The sequence below is a fragment of the Vanacampus margaritifer genome, chromosome 5 (genome assembly GCF_051991255.1).
Source record: "Vanacampus margaritifer isolate UIUO_Vmar chromosome 5, RoL_Vmar_1.0, whole genome shotgun sequence".
NCBI lineage: Eukaryota > Metazoa > Chordata > Actinopteri > Syngnathiformes > Syngnathidae > Vanacampus > Vanacampus margaritifer.
Window position 1 is genome coordinate 30358803 of NC_135436.1, and position 19828 is coordinate 30378630.

General features: G+C 43.6%; 1 protein-coding gene across 2 annotated transcripts in view; it reads right to left on the reverse strand.

Moving 5' to 3' along the window:
• robo1 (roundabout, axon guidance receptor, homolog 1 (Drosophila)) overlaps nucleotides 1-19828 on the reverse strand; it is a 251878-nt gene that overhangs the window by 37704 nt on the left and 194346 nt on the right. For both annotated transcript variants that reach the window (XM_077565322.1, XM_077565323.1), the window contains 4 exons: nucleotides 10789-10946; nucleotides 4263-4383; nucleotides 2281-2419; nucleotides 2062-2189 (listed from right to left, as the gene is read on the reverse strand). In XM_077565322.1, the coding sequence (XP_077421448.1) occupies nucleotides 2062-2189; nucleotides 2281-2419; nucleotides 4263-4383; nucleotides 10789-10946 (546 nt within the window). The remainder of the gene's footprint in view (nucleotides 1-2061; nucleotides 2190-2280; nucleotides 2420-4262; nucleotides 4384-10788; nucleotides 10947-19828) is intronic.

Here is a 19828-nt window from a genome sequence, read left to right on the forward strand (position 1 = left end):
GGGGGCTTGGCACGGCATTCAAATTGCCCCGTCTCATTATATCTGAGCGCCACCGACTCCTGCAAGTGACATTAATGTGGCTGACCTCACCGCGGAAAACGTCTTTGTGGACTCCCAATTCCCAAGACGTTCCGCATCGGTGGCGAGACGCCAACTCACCATCTTTCTACCCGACCCCCCCCACTTCACTTTCCTCACCAACAACCCCCACCATACTCACTTACTTTGCCGTTAAATGGCGGCCTGTGTTCCCTCCACATCTCAAGGGGGCTTCTGGGCCGATCCGAGCCAACCCCCCCCCCCCCCGGCTCCCCTGAATGGCTTCTTTCTGAATGTTCACACTGTGTGACGGGCTGCTTTATATTCCGAGCGTGTTAATAAGCCGTCCAGTGGAGAAGGCCACGGGAGACGCCGACATGTTTACAAATAGCATCTTAAGACGCAAACGAGGGCGGCTTCTCCCGAGAAATGTCACGTGAGCAAAAAAAGATCGATCGTGGCGTTGAGCTCCCATAGGCGCACCTCTATAGTGGTTATGGATTCTTGTGATTAGAAATCAATCAGCTAATTGAGCGAGGCTAGCACAACGTAATTAGCTGGCGCTACTAAAACCGCAGGCTGTGATTGCCCTGAAACCAAGTGGCGTAATATCTTCAAACTGAATTCCAAGCGATGAAAAGGCCCACGAGTCCTCTTTTCTAGAGCGAATCATCAAACTTGCTCGACGTTTGTTAGCGTGAGATACTTGTTTCCAAAATGGCCGCGATGATGGTCGCCATGAGACAAATTTTGTTGATCAATCAAACCAGTGTGATCGGTGAAGTCGGGTTTTTTTAACAAATGGAACTCATGAATTTTGGGAACATTAGGGACGATTGATCAATCATTGGAAAAAAAACGTTTTAATGTTTTAATACTTTGTCTTGCAGTCCCAAAAACATTTCCATACGTTTTTTTTTTTAATACTAGAGCGTACAGAACACTTTGATATATGAAGAGGTCGCTTAAAGCAGAGGTCCCCAACCCTGGTCCTCAGGGACCGCTATCCAGCCTGTTTTCCATGCCTCCCACAGCCAACACAGGTGATTCATATCATCAGTTAATCAGCAATCTCTGGAGAAGGCTGATAACGATCTCCACCTGTGTCGGCTGTGGGAGGCATGGAAAACAGGCTGGATACCGGTCCCTGAGGATAAAGCAATGGTAGGTAGTTATTACAAAAAAACGGACAGCAGGTGGCAGCAGAGTTTAAGAGATCAGCCAAGGCCGTGTTGCAACAACTTCTTTTTCCCAGCGTTTTCAACAGGTTTGTGAATAATGATGAAATATTCGAATGCTGCAAAACGGAAACAGAAATATACTTTTTTTCCTGTTAATAGAAGAGACTCTAATCTTTCTTTCGGTAGGTTCCATGTTTTTATAGCCATAGAACAGAATATTCTGTGGACCTTGGAAAATCAGTCAAAATCCAGGAGCGAAGGGGGTTGCTTCAGTGAAAATGACTGCCAATGAATGAGTTAACTTGCTGTCCATGCGAATTTAACCAGTAAAAGCCTTCATTGAAGCCGCCAAGCGATCACGTTGGGCAAAAAGTCTTCACAATTTATGGCCAAGTGTGAGGCAAACCTTTGACAAGAAACAACATTTCTGTACTTTGATTCCATTTTGGGCATGCGTCATGCATGCATGCAAGAGACTTTTTCATTTGTCTTGTCACTACTGATTGAGTTTTGGGGCAGGGTTGCTTTTGGCTTAGCTAACAGATTTTCATCAGGATGCACACGCTAGAAAAAAAAAAAAGAACTGCCGAGCTTTTAAACTGCAAGAATAAAGGTTTTGTTCAGACCCGGAAAGACTTTCAAAAATGACCGACTCAGAGTAGTAGCTTTAGATCTGTCCAGTGACATCAGCAGCAGCACCGAGTGAACTTCCCGGCAAATGACAAATGCTACTTCCAAAAGCAGAACATTGAAAGTCCACTCCAAAAAAAAAAGTAAAAACCCTCATCCAATGAGCCTGTAAATCAAAGAAAGGTCCAAGAGCGAGTAAGTGCAGTCTTACCGTGGACGGTGAGGCTGGCCGACGCCTCCGCCTTGCCCACCATGTTCTCCGCTACGCATGTGTACGAGCCGACGTCCGCCGAGGTCAGACGGCGGATCTTCAGGGTGTGGTCCTCTCGGATCTCGTACCTTGGGGGAAGCAATCCGACACAGATGTAAGCTGGAGACCACAAACGGCTGATGAGAGAGTTTGGTCGGACTTTGGCCTGCGATTACCGACCTCGCTTTGGGCAGATCACCGTCATCCTTCCGCCAGCGCACCGTCGGCACCGGGTCACCTCGCGCCTCGCACCGGAACTCCACGCTTTGGTCCACGAGCACCACCTGGCTGCCGGGCCGACGCACGAAGCTGGGTCGCTCTGGAAATGGCAACAAAGTTGTTAACGTGTCCGACAAATGCCGCAACTAAGGAAGTTTTCAAGTCGCAAGCCGTCCCTTGGTCGATTTTTGTTTTGTGTTGCGAAGCAAAATACACACAGACGATGATTCGCAAATGTGTCAAGTAGGGCCGGGGAAAAAAAGTTGTCTTTGAAAATAGGTCAACTAAAAATGTCTGCCTCGAAGCTTCACCGGAGCCATACTTGCAACTGCTCATGTTTCTACAAGGACCTTTTTGGCAGACGCACGCAGTGGACAGGAAGTTATTGAGCTCGTTGTAGCTAACAGGCCCCTCCCACTTTGGCTTTTAAGCAGAGATGGCGAATCCTGGTCTAGCAAGTAATAACCCTGCCACAGTTTGTCGTCAGCCCCTTGTATGGCATGTAAATGAGCACCCAGCAAGCTAGCTAGGGAGCTCGCTAGCTAGCACTTGGGACTAAAGCCAAACTGTGGCAGGGTTTGGACTTTCTGGAGATTTGCCACCTCTGCTTTTAAGACACTATTACATACGTAATGTAGACAAAATGATGTACCTACGAGCTAAATGGTAGTTTGTGTTTGTTTACCTGAAATGGTAGTCGTCGCTATTGCACTAATGCTAATCGGAATTGCCAACTCTTTAGCATAGGCTAATTTTGTTGGTGTTAAATAATGCACATGTATGCAGAAGATTAATACTGAGTAGTTAAATCCACTCAATTCAACTCACATTCAACCTTAGTGGGTTAACAAAACAAAAGTAAACAGGTGGATTATTTGACGTAATAATCGATATGTAACTATTTGTCTTACTTCCAGTTCACAAAGCAGCTTATTTTTTTAAAATGAATTTTCTATTAGAGTGTGTTAATAGGTTTTCATTAAGATTTTACAATTTGCTATATTTTCCTTCATCAAAAACGTAGCAAAAACAAACAAACTATGGTTGTGGGGTCTGGAATGTATTAATGGGCACGTCAGTTCATTTCAGTGGCAGAAATGGATTTGATGCGCGAGTAAATTGAGTGACGAGCTTGGTCAGGGAACAAATTAAACTCATAAGTCAAGGTACCGCAGAAGTGAGTAAAGTAAGGAAGTAAAAGATACGTTTATTTGCTGGTAACCGAATTGGATGTCAGCCTCTTGTGCTTAGCTGAAATTTTGTTAAAGGTTATGTTTGTCTGGAATGAAAACCATCCATTAAAAAAACACACACACACACACACAGCACATTGAGTTGGAAGCGCCACCTGACAGTTAAAGTGAAGCGACACACAAGAAACTCAATGTAATGAAGACAGAAGAGCGGCCGAGCCAAACGCAGAAAAGTCTTGTCGTTTATCGGCGGCGACACTCGGCCAAATCTTAATTGGCCTCCAAGGAGTCGGTGATAAAATCCCGAGTCAAGCTGCGTTGGAGGTCACCGGGAGGGAAACGCGGGTGCAGCTGCTCGTGTCAGCGTGTGATTCATAGCATAGCGAGCCAGATTGGAGGTCATCGCACACTCTTATCGGATTAAAAGTTACCCACGCCATTAAGTTCTCGGGGAAAGAGAGACGATCGGAAGCACATATTTGGATCGTGTGAAAAGCGTTTACATGCATTCAATATTTGGGTTAAGGTCAGAATTCCATTGCCCCGTTTGATCGAGGTATTCCCAATGTGTTTATAAGAGCAAGAATTCCGGTTATGAAAGGAGCATACTCGGATTTTTGCGCCTTTAAATGGCCTTGCAAAACCCGAATATTACCAATAATCGGGTTTTAAAAGAGTTATTTGTGCCGATGAGTTTGAAGGCATGAAAGTAGAGACAAAGCGTTGATCGGAGGCCAAAATGCAAATTACCGAGCACTGTGAGTTCGGCAATTTCGCTCTCTCGTTCGCCGACCATGTTGGTCCCCACGCAGACGTACTTCCCGGCGTCGCTCTTCCTCGCATTGGTGATCATCAGCTTCCCGCCGCGTATCTGAGGAGTAGAAGTGAGAAGAAAATGAATTATTTAGGCGTGTGTGGCTCAGACATCTCGTGGACGTCATTACAACCCTTGCGATAAAACAGCCGGGCTCGGCCCAAAAAGAAAGAAAAAAAAAAAGTCCTTGCTGAAAGAGTCCATTCATTGCGGCCGCCTCTCAGCTTCCACTTAAAGTCTAAATCACTATCAGTCGGCCTGTTTCCCCTCAAGGTAAGCTGAGCCAAAAAACACTTTTACAATCCAACACAACCGCAGCCCCCCCCCCCCCAAGAGGGAGTACCTGAGGCTCGGCAGGACCGCGAGCACTTTCCCAGCTGCCTCAAAGAGTTGCTACTCGCTCGGAAATCGCCAGGATTCTTTCAAGAACTCGCCGGTTTCCTTGGACTTTCTTTTAGGGCCGGCAAGTGAACATTCAGGAGCGCATGAAGAGCAGTGAATGCGGTTCGTCCGGGTCCAGGTATTTCCCAGGGCTTTGATTACAGGCCAGAGGAGCCACTTTGTTCTGGGTCAGACGAGACAAGCAAGCCGAGCCCCCCCCCCCCCCCCCCCATCCCTTTTCCTCAGTACACCTCTCGGCTGACAAGCACACCAGCCGAACAATGGCAGGGGGACCAACGGGCCTCTGTATCCCGGCGGGGCTTAACCTTTAAAGCGCCTGTGAGGCCGGGATCACCACCTGCAGGCAGGTAACTGATACTCTCGTTAGAGAGCTAACTGATGGCAAACTTGACACACAATGTTTGGAAAAGCACAACTTGGAATGGCGCCAAGTCGAGCTCTGCCAGAACAATCCTTTGGGTTTTGCGAGCGCAAAACCTTTCGTGGCAAATGTTCAAATCATCTTTGAGCTAATCAAATCAAAACACATTTTTCATGCTCGGTATATTGAAGGCCGCCTTGTGCTTGTTAGTTACTAAATGGTAGTAAATAACATTGAGGACATCCAGGACCTCTAAAACCCGAAGCAGAGGCCTAAGGACAGCAAAACAAACTTTGGGCATTTTGCAGAGCTTTACGTTGTTTAACTTATTCAAACCCCAAAAAACGTATTTATACGTTGTTTTAATGCTAGAACATATAGAAGACTTTGATGCAGTTTCTGACATGAAGAGGTGGCTTAAAGCAATGGTCGTTATGACAAGAAGCGACAGAGTGTGGCAGCAGAGTGCAATAGAGCCAGCCAGGGTCATGTTGCAACAAGCTCTTTTTGCCGGTGTTTTCAGCTTTGTGAATAATGATGTCACTTAGCTACATTCTCATGCTAATTGCTGCAAAACAGAAACAGATACAAATGTGCTTTTTTTCTGACGAAAGAATAGAATCGAATCTTTCTTTTGGTAGGTTCCATGTTTTTTTTCAATAGAACACAATATTCTTTGGGCCTTGCAAATTCAGTCAAAATCCAGTGAAACATCCGGGAGTGAAGGGGGTTGCTTCAGTCAAAATAGCTGGGAGTGAATGAGATAATGTGAGGACTAAACTTTGGGGTAATTGGTTACCTGGTCTTTGTTCCGAGGTAGCTGAATCCCACTTCTTCTTTTTTTTTTTTTTTTTTTTAACCAGGGACACAAAATATTTTTTGGAACTAGGTACGGCAATGCGCGTGATACGAGTCCAGTTCTTCAAAATATTCCATGTATGATGGCGAAAAGGAGACAGAGAGATCTGAAGAGGATCTGGAAGGCACCCTGCGGTGCTGGAGGGGTTTGAAGTAGTCCCAGGGATAAAATTCTGCCGGGTGCCATTTTTCTGGTCTTTGTTCGTTGGCGTCTGAATCCCACTTCTGACACATTTTTTTCTTTTTAACTAGGATACAAAAAAGGGGCTCGGTCTCTGATTCGAACCTGTGATCTCTTGCACCCCAAACAAACAGACAAAAACCGTCCTTAGTACAGCTTTCAAGGTGAAATGGATGTGACGAGGCAAGCTCCGTTTATTTGAGGCGCTCGGTGATGTCGGAAGGTTTTGAAGTAGGGATAAAAACCTCTCAAGGTTTTTCTGGTCTTTGTTTGCAGGTGTTTGAATACCACTTGTGAAAACCGTTTTTTCTTTATATCAAGATTAATGGAAGAAAATGGGCTCCTTTGAACTCTTGCACCCAAAAGCAACAATCACACCCCGAGAACGACGAGGCAAGCTTTTTGGGATTGCCAGGTTTCATCCAGTTGAGTTAATTTGGGGTGCTGGACATCACGCATCAAAGCCTTCCGGGTGGTGGCTTTGATGGTCTTTTATGGAATTCCGTCTCTGACTCTTTTTAACCAAAGTCAACGGGGAAAAAAAAAGGCATGTCGAGGATTTGAAGCCAGAGCCAAAGTGGGAATCGCACCCGAGACCAAGAAGCCAGACATTGTCATTCTAGAGGATGTCCTGACAACACTTTACATTGTTTAATACTGAGGGTGAAACGGGAGGCCCGAGGATCTAAAGAGTGTGCGGAAAGCTGGGTTGATTTGCGGCACCCTGCGGTGCTGCCAGGGTTTGAAGTGTCATTATGTTACTGTTTGTTTAACAACTAAAAGACTGTGACAAGCACAAAAGGTCTGAGGTCAGGGCCGCATAGACCGCATAGCGACCAGCGAAAAGGCCGCGCGGGGTGTTGTGGCGCGGTGGGGGTGCGAGGTCACTGTCGCTCCTTCGGGGGGGGGCTACGACACGAGGATCCACTTCAAGCCTGGTCTGCTCGACGCGTACCCGTGACGATGGCAGTTGCCCGACCTTATAAGGCAGATTTGGCAGAACAGCAAGGACACAAAGTCAACTGCAGCTTTCCTCGACACATGGACTGCCCCCCCCCCAACCCCCCCAACAAGCTGGCCATTATGCCTACATTGTAGGGAGATGGCTCCATCCTGTCGCTTATTTTTTGTCTAGCGCCATTTGGCGATGCTGATAATGTGAGAGGCTCCATTCAGCGCGCATCCTCTTTTGTGTTCATTTTGCAGGCTGATGATGAGCTGCAACGACCGCACAAAACCAGCCACAATGTCGCAGCTGCGTTTTTGGGGGGGGGGGGGGGGGGGATTTACGACTTACAGACTCGAGACCTTCTCCTAATGTTTGGAAACAATAGCTGCCAAGGTGCTTCCGGGTAGCAAGAAAATGATTGACGACCGCTGAATTGAACTGAAAATGATCATCGAGATTTGGTTCTTGCGGTTGCAACACGAGCTCGACCCCAAAAGGTTTCGCTGTTTTTTTCCTTGGGAAAAAAAATGAATCCAACTTCTTGTTGAGGAGGATGTGGATGTCATCAATATTTTTAAAAAGAAGATCGCAAGACTGCCCAGAGATACAGTATTGGCCGGTTCGAACGAGCAAGCAGGCTAGCCATTATACATCCGTCTATTTTCCCTCAAATAGTCCAGTCAAATGTTTAGCTCCACCCACATTTAGTCCAACCTTGAAAACTGCAATCGGGTGCAATTGTCCATTTCTGCGTCAAAGCAGCTCATATGCAGCATAAATCCAAGCGACAGAAAAGTCAACTCATTCTGAAGGACCATGTCAGAAATTTCCGAGTTTCCAACATGTCAAATATCAATCAATATCAATCAATTTACCGATTAAAATGTAAATGACGGTCGGCTTTCTGTCTCACTTCGATGCAAGGTGATGATTTGCTTCAATGTTGCCGCTGAAGGCCCAAAGCGAGCCGGCTGCAGCGTCACGGAAACACAAACCACACCACAAAGTCACAAATACATTTTACAAGCATGTCATTAGCGTGTACGCAGTCAACCAAAATAGATGAGGAGGTTTAGAGGCATGTTGCAAAAATACAAACGGCAAGAGACTCTGCAGTTGTCATGGAGACGGCATGCTCCGGCACGCCGCGCGACGGGAGGAAGGCTCTGCGCTAACGACAACACTGCAGTCAGGTGCGAGGGGGCTTTTTGATGAGCTCAGTTTTCCGCCGTCTGCTTCCCGCACTTCCATATTTGCTAAGCATTTTCTATCTTGACAAATTGACTCGGGCGTCAACATGCTGCACGTTGGACGTCTTGCCGTGCAACGCAACGTGGACGTTCCCGTCTGCGGCCGCGCTTGATGTGATGATTTGAGGAGCTTGTAGGTCTGTTTTGATCTCAACTCTGACAGCATATTTTTAAAACTGGAACCATGCTTAAAGTATTGTGATGAACCATGTAGCTTACTTTAGAGAACTATTTACACCCAGAAGAGAAATTGAATTTAAATTGTGTGTTTGATTTCCCACATCTTACCTGGCGCAATAACGTTTCCAGATGAGCCATACAATGACTCTGACCTCTGATATGTTATTTTATGAGCTGGAACACACACACACACACACATATATATATATATATATATATATATAGCCTTATTTTATATTTATATATATATCTAAATATATATATATATAAATATATAAATATATATATATATATATATATATATATATATATATAAATAAATAAATAAATAACAAAAAAAATATATAGCCTTATTTTATATTTATATATATATCTAAATATATATATATATAAATATATAAATAAATATATATATATCTAAATATATATATCTAAATATATATATATATATATATATAAATAAATAAATAAATAAATATATATATATATATATATATATATATATATATATATATATATATCCATCCATCCATTTTCTTGACCGCTTTTCCTCACAAGGGTCGCGGGGGTGCTGGAGCCTATCCCAGCTGGCTTCGGGCAGTAGGCGGGGTACACCCTGAACTGGTTGCCAGCCAATCACAGGGCACACAGACAAACAACCATACTCACAATCACACCTATGGACAATTTGGAGTGTTCAATTAACCTGCCATGCATGTCTTTGGAATGTGGGAGGAAACCGGAGTACCCGGTGAAAACCCACGCAAGCACGGGGAGAACATGCAAACTCCACCCAGGAAGTATATATATATATATATATATATATATATATATATATATATATATATATATATATATAAAACGTAAGATATGACAGCCTTATTTTATTTATATATATATAGCACGGCACGTTTTTTTTTTTAAGAAATTTTCTTGCAAACATCTTAGGCGGTGGCCAGTTTCCTTGGGTGGCCCGCCCAAGCATTAACATGGTGTGGGGAACACTGTATGTCATCACAAACACTTTTTTAAAGACATCATCGCAGAAAAATCACCTGATCTTTTTCTCCAATTGAGAAACACTCTACTTTACTGCAAAGGTTGAGTTTACTGTGACTTGACTATGACTGAAGTGTATCCTGATGCAAATGGACTAAGCACACAAGAGCCGCATGGAGTCCAAGTCCCCTGCGCCCCTCCCAGGCCGCAACAGTCACGTATGTAGCGCTGTGATTTCATGCTTATCAACGGCCTCTGCGGACCGCGGGGGGGTGGAGGGGGTGGAAGTTATGATTTGTTTCTTTTCAAACAAGATTATGCGCTTGTTTCTTTCAATTACGGCGCTCGGAGGCCAGAGACGGACGGAGCGCGCCAGTGCGGATTTGGAGGAAAACAAAAAGAAAAGCCAGCACTTTATGAGTTTGACTCGAGACCAGGACTCCCAACCTCATGTGACCTGTGCCGAGAAAACTTTGCGGGGGGGGGTTCAGGATCTCAGCATGAGTTTAGGATGATGACGAATGACTGTTTGGACTTAGCCAGGAATAACGTCAGGACAAAAGAGAGGATCCTTTGATTTGGAATCGCTACTCATTATTCTGAGCATGAAGTTGAAGAAAAAGTTCATTCTGGTTTGAAAGTAGCACATTTGGGGCAAATTTCAGGACTTTTCCCAAACAGGCAGGAAGACCTTAGGTTTTTGTAAATGTGATTTTGTAAGCACCCTGGAAAGTGCGCCATGAAAAGAAAAAAAAGGGGACTCGTCTTCTGCTTGGACCGTCTCACACCCTCCCGACTATAAACAGAATGTTTGACACCAGCATTGTGTTCTTACCACTTTGAAGGAACACAGAAGCAAAAACGGCCTTTTGTCAGCCAAGCTATAAAAATGCGATCCAGAGGCACAACGAGTCCGTAGCAGCGGAGATTTCTTTGTCTGCAGCTTTGCGTGACTCTCCCGAGACGCTTTGCTCTTATTTTGTCCATTGCTAGCGTCTGCTAACTGCTTGTTAGCACTGCGGAGTCCTTTCAGCTCAAAAGTATTTTGGATTTCATCAGGAGGACGGCAGCCAATCAATGCAGAGCTGCCGACTAACGGAGCGAGGCGCTTTCTCCGTCCCGGTCATCAAGGTTTTTTAAGCAGCAGGCTCGGATTGTCTCGCCATAACGAGCTAATCAATGTTTCAACAAACAACTCAAGTGGCGATAATGACTGGACTCGCATCTGCGGGGCCGTTCGATTTCTTTCACCGCGTCGTCGATATATCGCCGGGCGACTCACCGTGACCCTTTCGTCGCGGTCGTCGATGTTCAGCCCGTCTTTTTTCCAAGAGATGGTCGGTTCTGGATGCCCGCGGGGCGGTTGACACTCCAGGACCGCCGGCTCGCCGGCTGCCACGATCACGTCGGCGGGGTTCTGCCTGAAGTCGTCACGCAGAACTGCAGGGGAACAAAATACGTTCAATTAGAGGCGGCGACATCCAGAAAGGTGCTCATAAAACAGCGGTTCAACATATTTGGGAAGCATAACGTGACGTCCCTGACGAGCGCGTCCCGAGGACAACACACGGGCTAGCCAGCTCCCCAAACTGATGGTTTTGGGTTGTGACCGCTAGTCAATTCATTCAACGTTTATTGATCAGACTCGGGTCCATATGACAAACACGCGGCACATGTTATGCCAATAATAGTGTTAAACTTAAAAAAAATGGTGAGAATTTCATCAGCAAAAACTAAACAAAAATAATTTTGTCAAGGCACATTTTTAACCGGACTAAAACTAGGCTAAAAACCCTAATTAATAAACAATAATTGGGACTAAATCAGCATGAATTTTTGTTGACTAATGAAGACAGGGCGAAAATTTGCTGCATTTAATAAAAATTGGACTAAAATCGATGGACATTTTAGTTTATGAACAAAACGCGACAAAAATTTTATGATTTTTTAAAATCTTGTCTCTGCTAACGACACGCACTGACACACACACTTTCAAATCTGCAGCTAACGGAGTGCAAAATGCACAAACACGCGGGACAGACAGGAAGTGGATTCACGGTGAAAGGTAAAAAAAAGAAGAAGAAAAGAAGTCAATTATAGTTAGAATGTAACATTAATCCAATGACTAACATTCCAACAATAACGTTAATCCGACCGCTAACTAACTTTTCTCTTGACTAAAACTAGACCAAAACGTTGACAGTTTTTGTTGACTAAATACGAATAAAATTTACTCGGACTAAAATAAAGACTAGAATTTTTTATCTGTATTTTTTTTTTATAGTCGACTAAAAATGGACTAAATAAAAAACAGGATGAGCTTGATGAACTATGATAAAAAACTAACAAGTGTGATTGAAGCTGGACTAAAAGTGGCGGATAAAATGAACACTAGTGACCACCCATCGGGAACCCTCGCACCAAATATGAATTAGCTGGATGTCTTGTGGCCATAAATAATCTTAAATCAAACCCAAGTCCTGGTCAGCAGGTATCGTCATCTTGTCACTTGACATCATCTCAACAGAAAAGGCGAGCGTGGGAGACGTGACCAAAAAGCAACAACCAATTTCCCATTAAAAAAAAAAAAAAAAAACACATAAATGAAACATATGAGGAGTGCTAGTAAATTTCAGGCCACGTATGTGATCGTACGTAATCACGGGAGGATTATTTGTAGCTGTTCGGGGAGGTCGGAGTGATCTTTGGCCGGCGCAGTCTCACGCTCTCGCGCCCGCTCCCGAAATGCCAGATTGGAGTCAGGCTCGCTCCGGGAAACCTCGCACGTAAGGACGCGGCCAACACATTCCTGACTACCCTCAATTGGGTCGAGACGCTGGCCCAGTCGTGCAACGCGACGCTCTCCTCACATCCCATCAGCGGAGGTGAAAAAAAGGGAAAGACGCGCAGATTGGAGAAAAAATACAGGAGTAAAAAAAGTAGAGTGATGCTTCTGAGATCCGAAATGTCAACACCATGGAAACGCCAAAGACAGCACAACACAGACAATAGTCACGTGCACATATTCTTTATCTGTGAGTCACGCACAGTAGTTGTGAAACTCTTCTTTGTTTGTGTCTGCATGACCGTATTTTACTCCCCCTGGTGACCGAGTCTCACCACAACACACTAATTAGGATGCATAAACTTTTGAATTATTACTCGGGCGCAACCGATTAGGAATTGGCAGAATAAAATTCCTTGTCCCGTTCATTTAAAAAACTAGTATTAGACTAAAATAAATGATTTAGGTCGCCCAAAAAAGATGATTTGAAATCATCTTTTTTGGCTGTCCCTTAATGCAGCAGTTAAAGCCACAACTTCAGACTAAAACCTTAATTTGCAAGCCTAACGCCATCTTGAAACCCTAACTTGAAACCTTAACCCCATTTTCAAACCCAAATTTCAAACCATACCACTGCCTTAAGACCCCAATTTGAAACTCTAACTTCATCTTGAAACCCGAGCTTGAAAACTTTAACCCCAGCTTGAAACACAAATTTCAAACCATACAATTGGCTTGAAACCCTAATTTCAAATACTAACCTCATCTTGAAAGCCCAACTTGAAACCTTAACCCCATCTTTAAACCCAAATTTAATACCATACCCTTATCTTAAAACCAGGGATGTGATTTGACCAAAGTGAAATTATCTGAAAATTTAGCCGGGGGTCTGGGGGCCGCTGGCACCCAGCTAGGTGGGGGGACAAGGGGGGCGGAGCCCCCCGGAGCTCATGGGTTTTCCGTGTTTTTAAGTACAAAACAACAGCATAAATTTTCAATGTATATTGAACTATCCCATATAAAATGGCAGTTTTAGTCAAAATCAGTCACATTCAAAAACATTGGACTGCCTTTGCTTTTAAAAACTATCACTGAGAATATCATCATATCTAACTAATGTGATTACTAAGTTAACACATAAATAATGTTGAAGAGTTCAAATTTCATGAACAAATAATTGTATCATGACCAAATGAAAAGTAACTCATATTAGAGCATACCACAAATGTCTTTGTTATAGCAGAAGATGTTATCTGTCGGAGTCATGTGCATACACAATGAACTACTACTACTACTACTAAAAAAAACAAAAAATAAAAAATAAAAAATAATAATAATAAAAAAAAAAATCGGATTTTTTTTTTGGGGGGAGATAAAAAAAGCGGAATTCCGCGAATTAGCGGAAAAATCACATCCCTGTAAAACACACATTTGAAAGCATGAGCTCATCTTGAAACATTCACTTAACAGTCATGAAAACTATGCCATTGTCTTAAAACCACAAAACCGTGAACTAAAAAAACTTGAACTACTACTTGAAACCTTAACCCTTCTTTAAACACTCATTTAAAACCCTCCATGGCTATATTACGTCATTGTGTTGCTGACATCAACTTTGAATTGAGATATCTTATTGCATAGCTGCCACGTTGTTGTCGGAGCCGCCGATTGCAGAACGTACTCCCGAAATGCTCCTCCAAAAAAAGAAAGGAAAAAAAGAAAGAAAGAAAAAAAAAAAGAAAGCACCACGGGGACTTTCCGCCCTCACTCGGCTATTAGATTGTAATCAAAACATAGCTGGCAAAATGAGGAGCAAGTCAGCTCGGTGTGGGTCTTGTGCCCCCCCCCAACAAACCCCCCCAACTCCGCCATCTGAGATGCGCAAAATGAATATGGAAGGATATGAAAGAAGAAAAAAAAAAAAAGAGGCCCAAGGAAGAGCTGGCACGGTGCCATGTTTACACCAAAACTGCTGCTGCGAACCCCTGCTCGCTCGCCCTCCCTCCCTCCCTCCCGCCCTCCGTCCCTCCCGCCTCCCCCCCTCGTCCTCCAAACTAACACCTCTTTGCTGTAAACACAGCTGAGTGCGCCCCCCCAAACATGCGAGTCCTCTGGGAACACGGCTTGCCTCAGCCTCGGACCCGGGCCCGCAAAGCCTTTTGCCATAAAGTGATCCCAGTCTACCCACATGGCCCCTTTTTTTGCATGCCTTTGTCTGAAAATGTTGGCGGGACAAAAGCTGATGAAAACGACGACACAAAGTAGGGCTGCCGCTATCAAATCTTTTTCAAATTGATGACTTTATCAATAATTCCATCCAACAATCGTGTGCGTGCGTGTTGGAGATAATCGAGTCTCCTCAGGAATTCTGTCTCTTGGTGTAAGCCTGCAGCTGTCTTGCAGTGGATAACATTTCCTGCACTATTAACAGGGTGGCCAGATCGTGTGTGTGTGTGTGCGTGTGCGTCCTAATGTGTGTAAATGAGTGCGAGTCCGAGAGCAGAGTGTGAAAATGTTGTTTTCAGAGGGGCGGATTTGTTGAAATATGCTGACCACGATGAGAAGCTTTGACCCCAGACACGACTATCTCCTCTACACGGCACGGCTTGAAACCCTAACCTTGTCTTCGAACCCGATTTTTGTTTGAAAGTTGAATTTTCTCTGCTAAAGGCAGAACTTTGTTTAAAATACGAACTGTGTTACGCAATTTTTTTTTTAACCTAATTCCGGTTACTTAATTCTGTCTGTTAGCGAGAGCCACCACATCGTGATAACTTACATTGATGTTTCTGCATTTGGCAATTTATTATTATATTATATTATTAGTATGGGATTTTTTTTTAATGGGCTTTAGGTGAACTGATGAATACACACACGCTCGCACGCACATACTCACCCACATACAAAAAAAAAGTATATATATATATATATATATATATATATATATATATATATATATATATATATATATATATATATATATATGTATTTAAAAAAAAAATTATTAAATTTTTTTTAATTGATTTGTTGGATTTTTAAAAAAAAAAAAAAAAAGGAGAGCAATGATGATGTCAAATCGAATGAACAATACTGAGCTCTCCTGTGAAAAAAAAAAATAAAAATAAATAAATAAATAAAAATAAAATACGAACTGTATCGCCTAATCCATATTTGAAACCCTAACCTAAGATAGAAAAGCCCAATTTGAAACCTTATTGTTTGAAGCCCTAACTTGAAACCCTAATTGGAAATCCTAACTTTGGCTTGAGAGCAGAATCGGAATACTTGTTTGACATGCTAACCAAGGTTTGAAACCTTAACCTTAACTCCGAACCGCAATTTGAAACGCCAACCCTATTTTAAAAACTTAATGCACAATCTTAAATTCAAATCTTATCATGGTTTGCAAAGTTATCTTGAAACTCGAGGTTAAAATCCACATTTGAACCTCTAACTTTGGTATCAAAGCTGAGCACAAAACATTTCAAACCAGGTTTGAAACCTTCACTCAACAATCGAATCTCGGTTTGACTTCCTAATTTGAAAACCTAAACCTGGCTCGAAACCCACATTTGGAACCCTAACTTCGGCTTCCAATTCTAATTTGAAGTCCAACCCATGTTGAACCTTAACTTCAACACATAAACCCTAACACAGGTTTGAAAACCTTACCTTCGAACCCTAACCATGGCCTGAAACCCTAACCTTAAGAACCCTAGTTTGAACCCCAGTCTTTGTTTGAAATTCTAAACCCGGCTCAAAACCCCAATCTTTGTTTTAAAGCCCCTCCCCAGGCTGGAAAGCTTACTTGAAAACCCGAACCCTGGCCTGCAAAGCACATTTGCAAACGTAACCCTGATGTGTGCCGGAGAAGCAAATTGGAGGCGCGTCTGAAGCCATCGCAATTAGCTGCAGTCAAAGCTCGCGTTGCAATGAAAGGTCGCCTCGACACTCTCGGGTTCGGCACCCCTTTAACTCTCCGCCTCACCCGTCGTACACGCGCGCACACACTCGCGCTCAGAGGAAATTGAAAACAGATGTTTAAATGCCAAATTAAAATGAGATTCTCTGAGCTGCCCCTCCGAATATTAATGAAAAAAAAAAAAAAAGAAGCCACACGCAAGGCAGGCTGGAACGATCACATGAGCTTTGAGCTCTGAGGAAATGAAAGCAACGACAACAAATCTGTGCAAGGATCCGCTGCAAAAGGAAGAAAAGAAAAAAGCGAGATGTATGAAAAGACGCGGCGTGGGTCTCGCCCTCGGCCCTCCATCCAAACGCCGCGCGCGCGCACACGCACGCACGCGCCAGAAAAAAAACAAGCAGCAAGCAAGTCAAAGTCACCAGCAAGCAAGTGAGTGGAATCAACATGAAGTTGCAAAGTTTGGATTTCCAGCCGCTTTGGCCCGAAACCAAAACGAGCCACAAAACACAAAAGGAGATTTTCAATAGGCTTTGGTTTTTAGGAAGTTTTTTGCTGACAAACGACTTTTTTTTCATTCCCAAAATGCAAACGTTTAAAAACATCATACTTTCTTTTATTGAAGTTTTAATTTGTTGTCTAAAAGTCATTCATTGAAAGTTTTACTTTTGTTTTCATTTTATTTATTTTTTCCAGGTTTTTGGGTTAACAGAAAACCTTAAAAAAGGGTTTCAGTTAGTTTTTTTTATTTAATGAATTAGTTTATTTATTTATTGTTTTTGGAAAATTTTGGAAGCTTTATCTAATATGTAAAGTTAAGTTTTATTGTTATGAATATCTGGGAGGAATTTTGATTACAGACAGATTGACAGATTATTTTGTTCAGTACGGAAGAGGATTAAGGCCAGTGAAGAGAAAAAAAAAAGTTTGACAGGATTCTGACTTTATTCTCAGAATTCTGAATTGTGAAAATTCTCACTTTAAAAGTGAGAATACTGAGAATAAAGTCCTAATCATTTTATGTAGTTCAGCATTTTGCCTGAAAGCGCTCTATAAATAATTTTATTTTTATTATTTTGGGTAGGCTACAACATTTTTTAATGTAAAAAAAAAAAAAACATAAGATGAAAACGTAAAAAAAAAAAAACGCTTAAATGTCTTCAAAATTTTATTAAGCTTTTAAATATTTTTTCTGCAATTTACTTACCTTTCTATAAATACTGTGGGGACTTTCCATATTAGTTGATGACTTTTTTTGAATGTATTTCTAAAACATTTCATGTATTTTCATGGAGTTCTTTGGAAGCCTTTGAGAATAATCACACTACGACTATAACACATAAAAGTGCATAAAGCAAGACGAAGGAAGCGGTTAAGGCATCTTTTACAAGCAGAAAATAGCTTTCCTTGCAAAAAATTCAACAATGTCTTGGTCTGATGGCGCTTTCACATCCAAAGTGAAGTCATCTTCTGCAGGTGGAGCTCAGCTGTGGGCTCCTCGGGGGGGCAGCAAAAAGAAGAAGAAGTCACCTCAGTCGTCTGTCAGCACTCGGCAGACGATATCAAGCCGCGAGACGTCTGCGAGCGCGTACAAAAGAGCGCACGTAACGCCGGACAGCGCCGACACCTGGACGCCGTAAGCTCTCATTATTCCACACCTCTTCACATAACTCGCACCACATTTGCTACACCTGCGTCATTTCATGAGAAGCTGTCTGAGAGGTATTTGTGTAAAAGTGTGCCGCTGGTGCCACATTATACTCTTGCCGGCAAAAGCAGCAGGTGGAAATCTCAAGTGTTGATGCCTCCACATTCAATGCATGGACGGCGCTTCACAGTGCAAATCCTGAGCCTGAACTTCTTCAAATGTGTCAAGTCAACTTTATTTAGAAAGCACCTTATCATGTAAAGGAACAACTCAAAACCCCCACAACTACAAGCCAGGATACGCCATCTTTGGGGGCGTCCACGCCAGGAGCTATGCCCCGCCCCCAGCCGCATGGATGCCACCCCGAGGGAGGACCCCAGCTCGGGCAAACAGAGGAAAGCATCACGGTGGCCAGAGCCCAACACGGCCCCCCAGCGTGGACAGCCCCCCAGTGAGGGAACACCGGAGCTAAAACACAACAGGATCAAAATAAATAAATGAGTCAAATCCAATTTCAATGAAGTGCATACGTCTTATTTCCTGGGCTGTTTTACTAGGAGAGGCGATATCAACACTTCGGACCCATGACGATAGAGACCATCACATTTTTCAATAATGCGAGCTTCTAAACTCTTCGCCTCGGTTACAGACGTAACGACGGGACGCGTCAAATAAAGACTTTTTTTTCTCATCGTCTTGAGCAAACAAGCCTTTGAGCGCTGCACGTATCTTCATCTCCTCGTCTTTTATCCCTCGGTGCTTCTCGCGTGTGAGACTTTTCGCACTTGAATGTGATTTTAAACAAGACATTTACCGCCGCAGAGCGCTCATTACGCTAAGTCCTCGTTGGCCTGGGAGGAGCGCACGTAAAAGGGGCGAGCTGGCCCGATACTTGCTGACGATCTGTGACTGTGTGGGGCCGCTCGCTCTCCCAGGATCGACACAGATGAGGGCCTTATTAAAACAATCTTTCCAATTAACATTCCTGCTCCCCGGAGCCCCGTTGACCCTCCTGGAAGACGCCCCGACTTGCCTGCCTGCCTTCGTCTCCTGCCTTCGTCTCCTCCTCAAGCCCTCCCGAGACAAAGACGCTGTTTAGGAACCTGACCTGCCGACGGGACCTTTGAACGAGCCCAGGATGTGAAGCAACTTGTTTTCCTTTCCTGGAAGAAGCCGCAAAGTGCGCGCGGCCTCGTCTGTTTTGACATGTGGTTTCTTTGAGTGGACGAGGACGGAGGGACGGAGGAAGATTTTTAGGTTGGACGACAGAATCGTAAACTGCAGCTGGTCACAGCGGACGGGAAAGAACGCCGCAACCCCGAGACGGATGTCGGGTGAGCAACTCGCATCACCTTGCATTGATTTGAATTGCGTCAATAAACAAAACGGGAGTGATTTATCCCGACACGTCTCTCAGGACAAGCTTGCACTTGGAGCCGACCTTCGGTGTAAAATGAAATGATCGTGTACACTCGCCAGCCACAACATCACATTTTTGCCAGTAACGGGACGACTGCGATTCGTTTCATTCCACGCAAATCATTTGGTCAAAGCCTGATTTTGTGGAGTTTGAATTTTGTGTTTTTATGGTCATTTAACTTTGCCCGCAGCCAATCACTAAAGCTCCTCAAAAGCTCACACCAACCATTTGTCTTTTCAAATTTGGTCTCAAATGGACTTCATTTTGGTGGCAAATCCTGGTCCAGAAAATAAAAATGCTGCCACGGTTTGGCTTTAGCTAGCTAGCACCTTAGCTAACGCCAATGGCGCTCATTTACCTGCTAGCTAGCATCAATGGCTAAAGCCAAACTGTGGCAGGGTTTTTACTTTCTGGACCTGGATTTGCCACCCCTGCAGCCCATTTTTGAACCAAGATGGCAGAAGAAGAAGGCTTCTTGGACACTTTTTTTGTGGGTCTACTCATGATTGACAAACCCACCAAATTTCCCATTGCTAAGCGATACTGA